At 43.7% G+C, this 15,594-nt stretch overlaps 4 protein-coding genes across 4 annotated transcripts; 1 reads left to right on the plus strand and 3 right to left on the minus strand.

The window, feature by feature from the left end:
* The first annotated feature begins 547 nt into the window (after positions 1 to 547).
* LOC146721137 (uncharacterized) lies at positions 548 to 996 on the plus strand. Its single transcript, XM_085487388.1, has 3 exons — positions 548 to 674; positions 759 to 844; positions 883 to 996. The coding sequence occupies exons 1-3, from the start codon at positions 548 to 550 to the stop codon at positions 994 to 996; spliced, it is 327 nt and encodes a 108-aa protein (XP_085343514.1).
* Positions 997 to 1,603: 607 nt separating this feature from the next.
* Positions 1,604 to 2,551, minus strand: LOC146721138 (uncharacterized). Its single transcript, XM_085487389.1, has 2 exons — positions 2,372 to 2,551; positions 1,604 to 2,250 (listed from the first exon to the last, which is right to left on the minus strand). Exons 1-2 carry the CDS (start codon positions 2,422 to 2,424, stop codon positions 1,683 to 1,685), a joined length of 621 nt encoding a protein of 206 aa, XP_085343515.1. The 5' UTR covers positions 2,425 to 2,551; the 3' UTR covers positions 1,604 to 1,682.
* An 8,303-nt stretch (positions 2,552 to 10,854) lies between these two features.
* Positions 10,855 to 12,177, minus strand: LOC146721139 (uncharacterized). The gene has a single exon (XM_085487387.1). The coding sequence runs from the start codon at positions 12,166 to 12,168 to the stop codon at positions 10,981 to 10,983; it is 1,188 nt and encodes a 395-aa protein (XP_085343513.1). The 5' UTR covers positions 12,169 to 12,177; the 3' UTR covers positions 10,855 to 10,980.
* A 1,427-nt stretch (positions 12,178 to 13,604) lies between these two features.
* On the minus strand, positions 13,605 to 14,996 carry LOC146721140 (uncharacterized). Its single transcript, XM_085487386.1, has one exon. The coding sequence runs from the start codon at positions 14,723 to 14,725 to the stop codon at positions 13,610 to 13,612; it is 1,116 nt and encodes a 371-aa protein (XP_085343512.1). The 5' UTR covers positions 14,726 to 14,996; the 3' UTR covers positions 13,605 to 13,609.
* Between the last annotated feature and the right edge of the window lie 598 nt (positions 14,997 to 15,594).

The raw sequence follows: 15,594 nt of genomic DNA on the forward strand, positions 1-15,594 counted from the left end.
CTCTCGCGCTGTCGCCGCTGCGGCTCGTTTTCTCTCTCGCATATGCACGGAAGAGCGCGCGCCTCTCCACGTGTCCCTCGCATGGATGCGACCCACCGGCTCTCTCGAACGTGAGATGTAAACATTCGACACTTGGAATGTTTTTTGAAATAGATATAGTTCTTTGTGAAGATTTTTTAAGTGGGGTACAGCCTGTGGAGAGCAGGGCTGTCTCTGCAATCATAAAGTTTCGAACGGTCCTCAACGAAGTGTCGGGACATTACAACGAAAATGGTAGTGCTTTTTAAGTGCAAAAATATTAATTAATAGTGGAGGAAAAAATATATTAATATTAATATTTTTTTTGTAGTTTGCCCTCTGTATTATTTGTTGTTGTTGGGTGATTAAGGACCTCGTTTATGATATATTAAGGGATGCAGAATGGGAAAATTATTCAGATGACGACTTTGAAGAATGGATAGGGGATGACGAATGGGACGGTAAGAATAAAATTTATAATATTGTATTATATTTTTTAAATGAATAATGTTATGTTTACATTTCAATAATGGTTCCAGATATGTGTGATTGGGATTGGGACCCATATATAAGAGACGATGACGGCGATTTCTATGATTGGGGTCTGGTGTGGCTGTTCGAGCCGGAACCTGTACCTGTGTATGAAAATTGGGACGGTAAGAATAAAATTTATAATATTGTATTATATATTTAAATTAATAATTGTTATATTTTTAAATTAATAATTGTTATGTTTACAGATGAACCATACGTTCCAATAATGGTTCCAGAGATGTCGGATTGGGACGCATATTTAAGAGGCGACGACGAAGCTGATTGGGGTCTGGTGCAGCTTTTCACTCTACCAGACCCGTACGATGTTAGGCCTCAGCCTACACCGCCGCCACGCCGTCGCCGTCACCGCCGCCGTCACCGCCGCAATCACCGCCGCAATCACCGCCGCCGTCACCGTCGCCACCCCAATCGTCCATAATGTAAACTATTTTATTTTGTTATTTTTCATTTATATTCTTATTTTTATATATTTTATATTTTATATTTTTATATTTTCTATTTTTCTATTTTTTAATTTTTTATTTTTATATTTTTTCATTTTTAATTTTACACACACACACACACACACACACAAATGTAAATGTACACATATTTTATAGATTAAAAAAAATATTATTATCAAATGAGTGTATTTATTTTAGATTAAAATGTCTTCCTTACCTCTTGTTCCCTTTTAAATATTAGGAAAATATAAAGAAATTATTAAAAATTATTTTAAAAGCTCTCTTTTTCTCTCTCTCTCCTTCACATTTCTCTCGCATCTTATTTCGACGTCTCTCTCTCAAAACTCGTATGTCTCTTTTTCTCTCTCTCGCGTACGTCTCTCGCTGCAGCCCGTCTTCTTTCTCTCTCTCTCGCGTACGTCTCTCGCTGCAGCCCGTCTTCTTTCTCTCTCTCGCGTCTTAATTCGCCGTCTCTCTCTCGCCGCGAGCCGCCGAATCTCTCTCGCCACCACATCCGATTTCTCTCTCGCGCGCTGTCTCTTTCTTTTCTAGTGGTTGCTCTCTCGCAAAGTATGTAACGGGTGGCGCGCAAATAAAGTACACCATGATATACATATAAGTATTTATTTGTCTTATATTTAATACATAATTATATATAAAGTTTTATTACATATTAAAAACTAAAGCCACCAGCTCGCAATCGACAAGTTGGTGCATGTCGAAGGCGTTGCTAGCGCGTATCGCATTCGGCAATTTTCTCGCATTCGTTACAGTGGATGCAATATTGGAGAATTGCGTATGTTTGATATCGACCGTTGCGATGAGCCTCGTCAATCGATCGAACATTATTTCGATGCATGAATCGAGCTCGAACATACGACATAACGTCGATTCGACCATCATCATGCGCACGTCCGCCGATTCGAGACTTATGAGCTTGGTGTCGTTTATCTTGTGAAAACGTACTGTTAGCGGCCCGACACTTATGAAGTTATACACATCGTTGTTGAGAGAGTCATTGTTCAAATAATTTTGAATAGTGTGACGTTGCTCGTAGAGTCCTTTCCACGTTTCGAGAGATAGTATTAGCTGTTTTCCCCGATGATCTCCTATGGCGATCTCCACGTAACTCGGCGGATCCACTCTGATGCCGATTTCGAGGAATTTGAATTCCGTGGTCGTCAATGCGTATCGTCTTCCAAGTATACGAACCGCACGAGACTCCAGCGAAACGCTGTAAAAAAATTAGGAAAAAAAATTAAAACTAAATTAGGAAAAAAAGAAATTATAACTCATAAAAAAATATAAAAATAGAAAAAATATAAAATATATAAAATAGAAAAAGTTATACTTACTCGTCGCATTTCTTCTCGCACGTTTCATCGCGTCTCGGCATGTAGTAATTCATGCTGCAGCTTTTTTGGTGCAGAATATTTTTCTCGAGGGTATTAAAAAGTGAACCACCAGTCAGAACAGTCGACGAGAGACTGATCGTACAAAAGTACTAATAATCGAGTAACACTCATTTTTAAAATATTAGGAGAAGAGGATTCCTAGAAATATATATCTGGAGGGGAACAAAGAGAAATATTTAAAAATATTAGGAGAAAGGATTTCTTAGAAATATATATCTGGTGAGGGAGAGAAATAACAAAGAAAATAGTATGTAAACAATATGTTTATTCAAAAAAACGGATGATCGTCGGATCCAAGCCTGGATTTTGCGGCCGACCACCAATTGAATAATTTAAATACATTTTGTAACGCACAATTTTTTACATGTTTATTACATCGTAGAGTATATGTGGGATCTAACTTATTTAATGCAGGTACATCTTCATATATGGCATCCAAGGTCTCAATGGTGAAACCGCTGCTCGCATCGTCCATTATTTCGGCCAGCCATTCTCGCTTTTCGAGTCCTTTTACATACACGAGAGAGGACTCTTTATCGTCTTCTTGCTCATTTATGCCAACGATAGCTGCCGTAATCAAGCGCTGAGCCATGCCGTATGGAACATTTCCATCCTCCCATTGTAAGCTGTGATGATGTTGAGTTAGCCACGAGGCCTGATGCCTTTCCGACTTTATAAGCACGCTCCATGGCACAGGGCATGCGAAGAAATAGTGCGACAGGATATATCCTCTTCTCAGGATTGCCGCTTCCTTTACGATAAATCGTTTGTTTAGTATAAATCCTTGCAGGTCGACAAACGTTGGTGCGGACATGATCTCTTCGATGCGAGTCAGTCGAGAGGTATTACTTCACTAACATCAAACATCTCACATCATCTTGATTATGTATCCTCCTCCTCCCCCTCTTTCACACGCGTATTTGTGTAAACATTTTTTAGGTGATTTTGCGCACAACGTTGGTCAACGGGTTGTACTGGATCACACGATCGTGTATAATGAGGCAGTACGCAGTGGTATTATTAGGCACGTTTTCCTTACACTCAAATTCCAATCTCACATCCACCGTTGCGCTCTTGATCGATTCGTTTTGTCGAGAACAATCGATAATCACAAACGGACCGTTTTGTAAAAACCGTGTGATGGTGAGATTGGGCTCGAGGTATTCGTATCCGTAATAGTTCTTGCAGAAACGTGTGTAGGTGTCGTACAGAATTGACCATCTGTTTTTATCAAAATCCAGATTCATGTCGTCGTACGGATAACTTTCCGAGTTCAGAAAGAGTTTCACGTTGGTTAATTTACAGTCGTCGAATCGACTCGTATCCTCGGACATGACATTTTTACGCCCTGTCTGCAGAGCAAAAATTACATATCGCGGCTTCTCCAGTTGAGTCGCGGTCTTAATGGCCCACGAATGCTTGGTCGTACGCTGCAATAGCGGAAATTCGTATAGATCCCACGAGCGGAAATCCATGCTGAGGTAACGTCCGCTTTCCAGAGCGCGCAGCATTGACAGCTTCTTAATCTCGCTCAACAACACGTGTGGCATTCGCCATTGTATCTTGAATATGTTGATCACAGGCTCCAGTGCAGAATCTCCATACAGGCAATTATTGTCGTTGCGCGATCGTATTAAGATCAACTCATGACGCGCATTAATCACTACTCGTTTGTAGTCATCACAAATCCCAGCAACATGTAGAGCGGTACGCAGAAATTGAAGTGCCCACTCGCAGAAATCGGATCACTCCAGCCAGCGTTACTCATAACCATGCTTCTATCGAATGATATCGTTACATAGTTTTTGAGCAAACTTGTTATTCCTACATTTCTGTTGCGATCAATCTCCACACCATCGAGCTCATAGCGAATTTCGTCAAACATGAATGCGACACAATTATTTCCCAGTGTCACATTGGATCCCTCAATTGGATGGTTTATGTTTAGTTCTCCCTCGATATATAAGAAACTCTCATACGGCAATGTATATAAATCCTGTTGTTGTATGGGTATTCTTATCTCGTCGCTGTATCCAAATGTTGTGTTGGCAAACGGGTTGTATGTGTGAGTCTCAATCTTGACGATGCGATCGTCAAAGACTGGCTCTTCCTCGATGTTAAGAATCTCAGTCATTGTTCAGATGGTGCGCACCGCAAATCCCAAAGATTGTAAAAACGCAACGTTTGACGAGGTGAGTCTCTTCTTCGTAGTTGATTTGATATTAGCGAATGATGTTGCTGCTGGTCTGATTGTGTTCTTCGTGTCTTTATTCAACACGAGCATCCCGTCGCACGAGGGTGGCCCGCCGTCGTACGTGCAATCTAATTGTTATCTCTTCACCGCGAAAATTGAGCAATCGTCCCTCCTGGTCAGTAACGCGTAACACTAAATCAGTAATGCTCCGTACAAAGATCGGCAGGTAAATGATCTGCGCCGGCGTTTCCGATATCTTATATCCTGGTGGTACCCTCGGTGAAAATTCGTGTATCGTGTGAACGAGTTTATTGTTGCTGTATGCACCCGCGGTCACGTTACACTCTATGCGGATAATGTTCACGTTGATAATATTAATCGCCATGTTCGATTTGTGCCATTTTCGCGGTTGCAGTATACGATTCGAGAATCCCAGCAGCGATCCAATGTTGTTGGGCATGCTAAAGTTTATTCTGTAGGCACACTTGATCTCGCTTCTCATCGTATTGTAATTAGCGCGGAGCACGATTGGATAATCTTCATCGTCGACACCTTTATCGCTAACAGCATTATGTTTTCGGGAAAGTGCACGTTTCAAAAATTCATGTATCGCTTGCAGCTCGTACGATCCCTCGGGAATCGTAATTTCCGCGTCGTCTGTACCGTAGTAAAATTTATTATTCGAGGAATTCACATTTGATATAGTGTGATAAGTTTCAAAATCCGTCAGACCGAGCTCGTAGTCCGCGTCGCTCAAATCTATGGGCGGAAAGTAGGTCGCCGCGAGGACGCTACTCTTCCCAGTCAATGTTAGTGTTAGCGACATGTTGACAAAACTGAGTTAAATAACGCAATGTCAGTCTTTAAATTTGCGGCGAGAAATCTCGGAGAAACTGCAAGCACAACTGTCCGCAGATACTCTGATCATACGTTTGATAAGAGGTGTAATTGTATTCCAATTTCGGCACATTTAAATATCGCACCAATTCCTCGGGTGGTCGAAGATTGCCAAAACTGTCGAAATAAATTGCGTGATTTCCTCTTTTTGCATACGCCACCCAATGAGTGCCAGGACCGTCTGTACTGTCTAGATTAACGATACCACTCTCATTTTCTCGCGCGCCATTTATCGGTAAATTATTGCGCATAAATACACCTCTAAAGTATGGAATGTGCATACGTTTTGCAAGTTGTAGCAATTGCACATTTGTAGTTACACCTTTCGGCATTTTTAACGTTTTTTTGACGTTTTTTTTTTCTTCGCTCCTCGTCCATATTTGTAAGGGGCGAGATACAGTCCGCGACCTTCCATGGCGCGATTGTGGCGTAGTATCTCTTGCAACTGACGTTGCGCGGCTTTTCTATCGTTTACCGCTTTTGCTACGCCAGCTGCTCCGCCAACCAGGGATCCGAGCGCGCCCAGCATTGGTAAAATCGGCAAAAATCCGCCTCGTTTCGCTGTCGAAAGTATCCTCCTCTTCTTCGTCCTCTTTTTCGTTTTCAAGCCCATGCCGAGCTTCGTCTTGGCCTTCATCGCTGTCCAGACAACTGCGGCCGCGGCTCTCTCACCGAGACTCGAGTCTTTCGCGACGATGCGAGTTTTTGCTTTCTCGGCGAGTACCTTATCCGCCGCGTGTCTCTCGGTGAGTTCGCTGCTCCGAGAGTACGCTATATCGTGTTCACGGCACGCCGCGTCCAATGGGTTGACACCTTGATCACCTCTAGCCAATTGCTTTTCCAAACGAGTTCCCGGGCCGCAAAATTGATAGCCGGGGATATGAAGCTCGACCGGAAGTGCGTTTATCGCACGATTTAATAGACCTGTGCCTATTTTCGTTGACATCCGTTGCAATCTCTAGACATTACTGAGCAAAGCGCGAGTCCGCGCAGCTATAAATAGGCGGACGTTGGAGGTCAAATCGGGAGTGAGAAAATGAAATTCGTGCAACAACCTCTGACGATACGAGTGATGAATTACGACGACAGAGTACGCTGCAGCGTGAACGAAGGTGTGCGCAAACACGGTACGATGCTACCGACAACTATACGCGCGATCGTTTGCGGCCCCTCAAACTGCGGTAAAACCAACGTGTTGATAAGCCTGCTGGAAAGTCCGCACGGTGTGCGTTTCGAGAACGTGTACGTGTACTCTAAATCGCTGCAACAGCCGAAATATCGCTATTTGGAAGATTTATTGACGCCGATTGACGAAATCGGCTACTTTACATTCTCCAATAACAGTGACGTCATTCCACCGAGCGAGGCTTATCCAAATTCAATTTTTGTCTTTGATGACGTGGCATGCGACAAGCAAGATACGATAAGAGAGTACTTCTCAATGGGGCGCCACTCGAACATCGACTGCTTCTATCTCTGTCAGACATACGCGAGAATACCGAAACATCTTATACGCGACAACGCGAACCTGCTAATCCTGTTTAAACAAGACGCCACCAATTTGAAGCACGTGTACAACGATCACGTGAATACCGACATGTCGTATGAGGATTTCAGTGAGTTATGTCGTACTTGTTGGCAGCAAAAGTATGGATTTCTAGTGATAGACAAGGACAGCTCGCTTACGAACGGGCGATACAGAAAAGGATTTAATGAGTTCGCGATACCGCAGAGACATTAGTCGTCGCCAACAATCCTCCCAGTCGAGAGAAACTCTAGAGAGAGTGCTGCCGACATGGCTGATAATATTCGCGAGCGTGAAAAGGTTGCCAAGGAGATTGCGAAGACGGCTGAATCGATCCGCAAGAAACAACGCGCTCTGAAGACCGGAACGATCGATGATGATATCGCTGTCAAGACTCACCTTAAACCTATTATCGAGCCGCTACAAAAGATTGTCGACAACGCGACGATTTCGGTGAAAAACGAGCCTAACACCGACGACGACGACGGTGTGAAGATCGAGACACGGTATGAGGGGGAAACACCGAAAAAGAGTAAACATAAAACCATCAAGCGATATAAAGAGGAGGAGGAGAAGACATTGAAAAAAAGAAAATATGATATTTTGAAGCCATTGGACGCTTCATTGCCGACAACATCTACACCGAAAAACGCACAACCTGTGATACCCAAAACACTCGTAGACGAAAATGTTTTCGAAACCGCGCGTAACCCGCCCGAAATATCCCTTCGACACTGGTTAAGATCGTTGGAAGGTCGACAAATGATGCGAAAGGATTGGGGGCCATTAGGACAAAAGTACATGGACGCTCTCCTCGGTGCTGATGAGAAGAAAGAAATTGATAATGTATACGGAGTCTATTTCGACGAGAATGAAATGCGCATCGGAAACAAGCGATTCGCGATTGACAAAGATGACAATATAATCATAGGCGACACGCGGTACATTGGAACGCCCGGATTGTACAAGTTGATCTTCAAGAAAAGACCTGATTACCAGGAGGATGATTTGCAAAAATAAAAACATATATTATTGGCGACAAATGCGCATAAACGCAACTTTGATGTGCAAGGCCGTGTGAAGAGTAGCAAGGGGGACAAGTACAAATATATAATCGCACCGTTGACGCGGGTGGAATCGGACGACCCAAAATCTGGCATGGGAATGCCTCGCGCTATGACGCTAACCAACAATAAGATTGATTACGTGCACTGGGACGACCCCAACGAGCTAGTGGATCGCCTACGATTGCTCGATGCTTCGCACCAAGCTGGCAACAACGCGCATGACAACGAGATCTTGTCGATTATCGAGGAACTGCGGGAAGCGGGCATTATTATAAATTAAACAAGGTTCCCGACAATCTATTCAGTTTATCGTGTGACACTTTACAAAGCATTGAAAAAATGTCTATCAATAAATTTGGATTATTCGAGAGGAGAAATGATGCAACCCCTGGCACAAACGATCAATGGTATAGATTGATTAGAAAATGCGTGCGCAAAAACGCTCTGCATCGCGTCGCTACAGATTATGACGCGAGATCGCGCAAGATTCGCCGTGTAGCGCAACCTGAGGCGGATACCGATGTCGTCAACAAATTGTACCTGGAAGAGTGCTTTAAAACATTGATGATCCAACAGAAAGAGTCAGATGAGAAGCTGGCTGCGTTAGAGAAGGATGTACGAGCGTTGGAAACTGCGATAAAAGAGCTTCTGCGTGCGCCAAACACTACCTCAGACACAGGCATCTAATGAGCGGTTGGCTCAGAAACGTCTATCAAACAGTTGTGAAACGTCTAGAAAGGATTTTCGAGTGGTTGCAAACAATTGTTGAACAGCTACGGAGGATTATCAGCGTGTTACCAAACAACAATGAGTGGCATCAGTGACCGACCTGGAAGCAGCAGTGAACGACCCGGAAGCAGCAGTGAACGACCTGGAAACGGTGGTGAACGCGACCGCTACGATCGAGGTTACGATCATGTCAAACAGGGTTGCGAACGAGGCTACGAACAAGTCCTTAAAGGTTACATAAAAGGCTATCAACAACTCAGTAAGGGTTGCGAACAGGTCAGGGACGGCTGCGAACGGGCCAAGGCGGGCTACGAACGGATCAGAAACGACTTGGGACGAGGCTGTGATCGAGTCAGGAACGATTTTCGAATGGGCCAAGGACGTGAGTGAACGAACGCGAAAGAACCCGAAAGAACCCGAAACAACGAGAATTTAACCCGAAAGAACCTGAAAGAACAAGGCACAAACCCGAAACAACGAGGCACGAAACCGAAACAACGAGGCACGAACCCGAAAGAACCCGAAACAACGAGGCACGAACCCGAAACAACGAGGCACGAACCCGAAAGAACCCGAAACAACGAGGCACGAACCCGAAAAAAACCCGAAAGAACCTGAAAGAACAAGGCACAAACCCGAAACAACGAGGCACGAACCCGAAACAACGAGGCACGAACCCGAAAAAACCCGAAAGAACCTGAAAGAACAAGGCACAAACCCGAAACAACGAGGCACGAAACCGAAACAACGAGGCACGAACCCGAAAGAACCCGAAACAACGAGGCACGAACTCGAAACAACGAGGCACGAACCCGAAACAACGAGGCACGAACCCGAAAGAACCCGAAACAACGAGGCACGAACCCGAAAAAACCCGAAAGAACCCAAAAGAACGAGAATTTAACCCAAAAAAAACAAGGCACGAACCCGAAACAACGAGAATTTAACCCGAAAGAACCCGAAACAACGAGGCGCGAACGCAAAAGAACCCGAAACAACGAGGCACGAACCCGAAAAAAACCCGAAACAACGAGGCACGAACCCGAAAGAACCCGAAAGAACGAGAATGAATAGTGAAAATAACAACGAGCAACATAGTTTGGAGAGACGGCAGTTGGTAAACGAGTTGCACGCGTCAGCGAGAAAAAATTTCCCTCGAAGACATGTCATAGTGCGAGGATACGATGATTTGTGGCAAGCCGACATTGTCGAGATGCGTCCATACTCCCGTTTCAACAGAGGTTACCACTACATACTCACCATCATCGATGTGTTGAGCAAGTATGCGTGGGCTGTACCACTCAAGAGTAAAGGAGGAAGCGAGACAGCTGACGCAATCGCCAAGATAATTCGGGATAGCAAGAGATGCCCGAAAAACATGCAAACCGATAACGGAAAGGAATTTTACAATGCCGATGTGCAACGACTTATGCGAAGACATGACATTAATCACTATTCTACATATTCGATATTGAAGGCGTCGGTCGTCGAGCGATTCAATCGCACACTAAAGAACGATATGTGGAAGATGTTTACGCTGAATGGTACTTACAAGTGGTTCGACATGCTGCCACGTCTCGTATCAGATTACAACGGACGCAAGCATCGAACGATTGGTATGCGACCCGTCCGACGTTACCCCCGCGATCGCCGAAAGACTCTTGGCTACCGTGTACAATCGTGTAAAAATCGCGGGTCCGGCAAAGTTCAAAGTAGGTGATCAGGTACGCGTCAGCAAGTACAAACAACTTTTCGAGAAGGGATACACGCCAAATTGGACAACCGAGGTGTTTAAGATTGTTAAAGTGCAGCATACTAATCCCGTAACATATCTACTCGAGGATTATCACAAGACATCTATCGCTGGAGCGTTTTACGAGCATGAGCTGCATCGTGCAAATTATCCGGATGTGTACCTCGTGGAGAAAATACTGCGCAGGAGGGGTGACGAGGTTTATGTGAAATGGCTGGGATTCGACAGTTCGCACAACTCTTGGATACATAAAAACAATGTTATTTAATGTATTTTATTCAATCATTGTATAACAATATATATATTGTATAACATATGAAATATATGAAATATATAACAAAATATATATAATTCTCATTAATACGTCCTTACAATATAATTTATTTACAACGGTATTCGATAATGTCCCCACGGCAAGGTGTCGGTCGAATCAGGTACGACATACCGCTTGTCGTCGTAGGGACTTAGAGCAATTTTCGTCTCGCTGATGGTATACACTTTATGCAATTTCGATCTTATACATGACTGTTGACGCGTCATTTCAATCTCGTCATTAAGACAGCGTGTATAATCGTCGAATGTTATACTACGCGCTACGACGTTACTTTTGACACCTTTTGCCTTTTTAGTGTCCTTTTTACCATCCACCCGCAAAGCATACATTTTTGCTCTAAGCCCGACGAATTCGGTCATTATCGCGCCGTTATTCTCATCTTTCATCAGACCCGGCACCTTTTTATTCGCGAGCGGTATACCGTACGCATTATTCACGGCGTAATCGCTGGTATCGAATCGAGCGATGTCGCGTTTCAAATTTTCATAGACATCCTGACATTTAATTTGATATATTAAACTATCCGTGTCGGTGTACATTACTCTACAATTGTCACGATAGAGCGGTGACATGTATTCGTGGTGAAATTCATAAAGACATACTTTTGATACGTCGAGTATGCACATGCCGACGTAGATTGGTTTGTAGAATTTAACTTCGAGTTTGCGTAATTCTATGGCAACTAATTTTTCCGAAAATATGCTTGTACTATGAAAATTTGGTTTAGCGATCATTGCCTCCGCACCGTACCGTCCGTCCCATTTTGTTAATAATTTTACATCCATATGATTGCGCACATTTTCCATCGTCTTGCCGAATACCGCGTTATTCATCAATTTATATAAATTTTTTTCAAAATCGTTTTTCGCTCGTGTTCTAAACTGTGTGTTAAGTTCGATGTATTTTTGAAGCCACGCTGACTGCGTGAATTGTAGTATGCGATATATTTTTGTTATGCGTAGCCCGTGGCGCGTGCACTGCTGCAGATTACGATAGTGTATTACGTAGCGCTTCTTATCGTAAAGCGTTGCTAGGAGTTTATATTCCCGCTTGCCGGGCGGCTTATCGCGCGTCGGGCAAAACGGTAGGTCAATGTGCGCGTCATGAAGATGCTGCGGATACTCTAAATCTACTTCGAGAACATAGCCTATAGGCGAATCGAACGCGATAGATGATACGTCAAAATTCGATATATCGTCGACCCACCGAAAATCAGCATATGGCAATGGTTGACACATTGCCCATCCGTACAAATTATTTACATCAAAATACATGAGGTACGATGAGGGTTTCGATGGGTCGTACGATTGCATGTACTTGTTATTAGCCTGTGCGTATCGGCCTGAACATTGATTAAGGCCGCCGCGTATACCTCGTTCGACAAACATAACCATGTCAATGTCTGTTAATAATTCAAATTTTATATTCGTATGTTTTAACATGGCGTCCCATGTATATCCGGGGAGAGTATAATAATACGCGGGATCGAGTCCGTAACTTTTTATACAACTATCGCGAAAATTCTCAAATATATCGGCCAATAACAAGACATCAATTTTTAAATATAAATCGCTATATTCGCCTAGCGTTCGAAGGGAGAATCGGCTCCAGACGGTCTCGGCGTGCGCGTAATCACTCTCGGATACTGTGTCGCCGGTTAAGGAACTGTAAAATGAGTCGCGCGGCGGTAAACGTGTGTCTTGTAATCTGTCCACGCAGTCTATGTATTCGTATGGAAAGACACCCTTTCGTGTCAATAAATTGAATTTTTCACTAGTTAAATTTTGATATTCCGAATGTAAAATTTTTAGTTTATCTTTATCCAAAAATGACGCTAATTTGTCGAGACTAGCACTGAGAAACTTATACGAATCGATAAAGCGTAATTTGATATAATTTTTTGCATTTTTGTCTTGTGTCAATCTAACAGTTTTCGAGAATGATATATATTTTTCCTTTGTTATCGGCAGTAATTCGATTTCCCCTTCGAACTGCTGTGGCTATGTCCTCGATAATAAAATGTGCGTCGTAGCCGGACAGATTGTGAAAGACTATAGGGATACAAAATGATTCTTTGTAATTTAAGTTACAATTTGAATGCGCAGGACCCCTGTACCGCCCGGTGAGGTGGCAATGATCGCGGACGCGTGTATCGTCTTCGTCAAACGGTTTTTCACAAATGTGACAATGCGTCGCGGTGCGAAATTTTAACCACTCGTCAGGCGTTAAATTTACCATGGGGACATTGGTCGTTAAAATATTTTTTACGCGGATTGCTAAATTTTTAAGCTGTTCGGCGAACCATGCGACGCAATCGACACTACGGCGGGAATTGTACGCGGACAACGAACTGTCATACGAACACTGTACATAGTACGCGATGCTGAACACTTGATGGTGTTGATAATTTTTGGCATCTTCGGTCTTTGCCAAAACACACTCGAGATCGGCGTACACTACAAACGGCAGCCGCTCCTTCCTCGTGTAGTTGTCGAAGCTGAGCCACTTGTCCTTGTCGCTCGGCAACCGAATAGCACAGTCGTTCAATTTTCCCGCAATCTTCCGTATGCGCTTGCAGTTTATCCACCGCTCCGAAATAATGTAGGCATCTGTAAAAAATAAAAAATTTTATGAAAATTTAATTAAAATATAATTTACGTGTAATAAATATATATATACTTACCGATCGCATATAAATTTTTTACATTTCTTTTTGCTCAGCTGTGAGCTCACGAGGCGAGACAGATTTTTTATCAAAACAAAATGCCCGACGCTGTTTTCGTCTTCCACGTACAGCAGATTGACGTGCCTGTCCTTCTTTTTTTCCGAAAGACGCAACGGGACGATGTTCTCGTTCTCGATGATGTACACATTCACGGAGATGTCGTTTGCAAGTTCAAACTTTTTAATTTGATTCACAGTCACTGGAAACTCAATGTTTTGGAGATTCAGCACTGTGGTGTAATGCGGATAGGAGGATTCTCGTTCCATATGTCTTTCAGCGGGGTACAGAGCGGCTACTACTGACCATGCGAAACACGCATTGTCCGCTGATAGCACATTAACAACCGCTCTTTTTACCATAATTTTTTGCGGTAATTTGACATGGCATCCAGCGCGCATAGGATTATACTTGTTGATATTTACTGTCAAATCTATTATCCGCGACAATGCCCAGCCGCTATCGCGTTCCTGGAACTCTTCTAGCGATGCTAGCGTGGGCTCGATTACGCGGCGCTCGTACCACTCGCGTACATCGGACGTGCGAAAGAGTTCAAAGTTTCTCGTATTAATACTTTTATTGGCACGCTTGTCACCGGACACAAATTCGCCGTTGAAAACAGTGTTCACTTTTACACTGATGTGTCTCTGCAGCACATTCTCCATGTTCTCGACTACAATGTCTGCTGCATTTTCCAAAAACTGACGCGGTTCGATATAGTCGACGTTAATTACCGCACCGGTAAGTATACGGCTATCGAACGCCGTATCGATCTCGCGCCAAACGAGTCTTTGCGCGTTATTGCCGCCGCCGCTGCCACTAGGTATGGATCCACCACTAAACATGGATTCACCGACATACTGTCTCTGCAAGCGCACCTTCGCACCCTCGAGTCGCGCTATTCTCGCCACGAGAGATTGCCTATGTCCAATCGAGAGACGCGGACGCTTGGCACGGCTGCGTTCTTCCAGCTCTTCGATAAATTCTTCGCACTCTTGCAGCCATCCGAAATATTCGCCCAAGGTGCCGACTTGGCGGGAACGCTCCAACAGGTCGCGCTCAATGTTCTCCATTTTTTATGTCTGGCACTTTTTCACACTTTTAACCTCAGCCTATTTTCGCTGACATTCGCTGCAATCCCTGATCATCGGTGCTGGACCGTCAATATGCGTTCGCATCCACGGCCGATTGTAATGTTCGAGGCAGCGACGATATGTCTGAACCTCCGGATCCGTCTTGATATGCTCTGGAAGCTTGTCCCACAAATGCTCTACGAAATATCCACACTTTTGTAGTAAAACAATCTTCGGAATATATTGTAACTGTTCGGCACTTAAACTGAGAATGTCGGAAAAACTTGATAGCATGACAAACATCTTGAATGAAGAGAGCGTGCGCTCGCCAGTGGTACTATGGCCCGGCAGCGGCATCGGTCCTCGTTATATATCCCAATCAACCCTTTGTTCGTCAACGTACGAACGAGAAAAATTTAGATGACGTAAATTTTCGGCGCTTGTTTTGTTTATAAATTCCTGCAGCCGCTGGTTATCGGCGCTGGTATTTCTTAGAAATATACGTATAGATCATGTATCAACCCCCTTGATTGTCGGCGTATGCCAAGCGGTGGCCCTTCTTAGAATTTGATTATCTTAGATTTTCAGAGAACTGATTGTCGGCGCTCGGCTCCAAGCGGCCCTTCTTAGAATTTAATTATATTTCTTAGAAATATACAGATAACGTATGGGGGAAGAAACGCAACCCCCTTGATTGTCGGCGTATGCCAAGCGGTGGCCCTTCTTAGAATTTGATTATATTTCTTAGAAATATACAGATAACGTATAAGGAGAAGAAACGCAAACCCCCCCCTCCCCCCTGATTGTCGGCAGCCCTTTGTAATAGATATTGTTTATCTTTTGTTTATAAACATAAACGTATGAGGAAA

This window comes from Nylanderia fulva, unplaced genomic scaffold (genome assembly GCF_048542155.1).
Source record: "Nylanderia fulva isolate GAGA-0341 unplaced genomic scaffold, ASM4854215v1 Scaffold541, whole genome shotgun sequence".
Classification (NCBI taxonomy): Eukaryota; Metazoa; Arthropoda; class Insecta; order Hymenoptera; family Formicidae; genus Nylanderia; species Nylanderia fulva.

Coding starts and splice junctions, on each gene's coding strand:
- LOC146721137 (XM_085487388.1), top strand. CDS start 548: ATGGTTCCAGATATGTGTGATTGGGATTGGGACCCATATATAAGAGAC. Junction 675..758: donor TGTGTATGAAAATTGGGACG/GTAAGAATAAAA, acceptor TTATGTTTACAG/ATGAACCATACGTTCCAATA. Junction 845..882: donor ACGAAGCTGATTGGGGTCTG/GTGCAGCTTTTC, acceptor GTACGATGTTAG/GCCTCAGCCTACACCGCCGC.
- LOC146721138 (XM_085487389.1), bottom strand. CDS start 2,424: ATGAATTACTACATGCCGAGACGCGATGAAACGTGCGAGAAGAAATGC. Junction 2,251..2,371: donor TGCGAGAAGAAATGCGACGA/GTAAGTATAACT, acceptor ATTTTTTTACAG/CGTTTCGCTGGAGTCTCGTG.
- LOC146721139 (XM_085487387.1), bottom strand. CDS start 12,168: ATGTGTCAACCATTGCCATATGCTGATTTTCGGTGGGTCGACGATATA.
- LOC146721140 (XM_085487386.1), bottom strand. CDS start 14,725: ATGGAGAACATTGAGCGCGACCTGTTGGAGCGTTCCCGCCAAGTCGGC.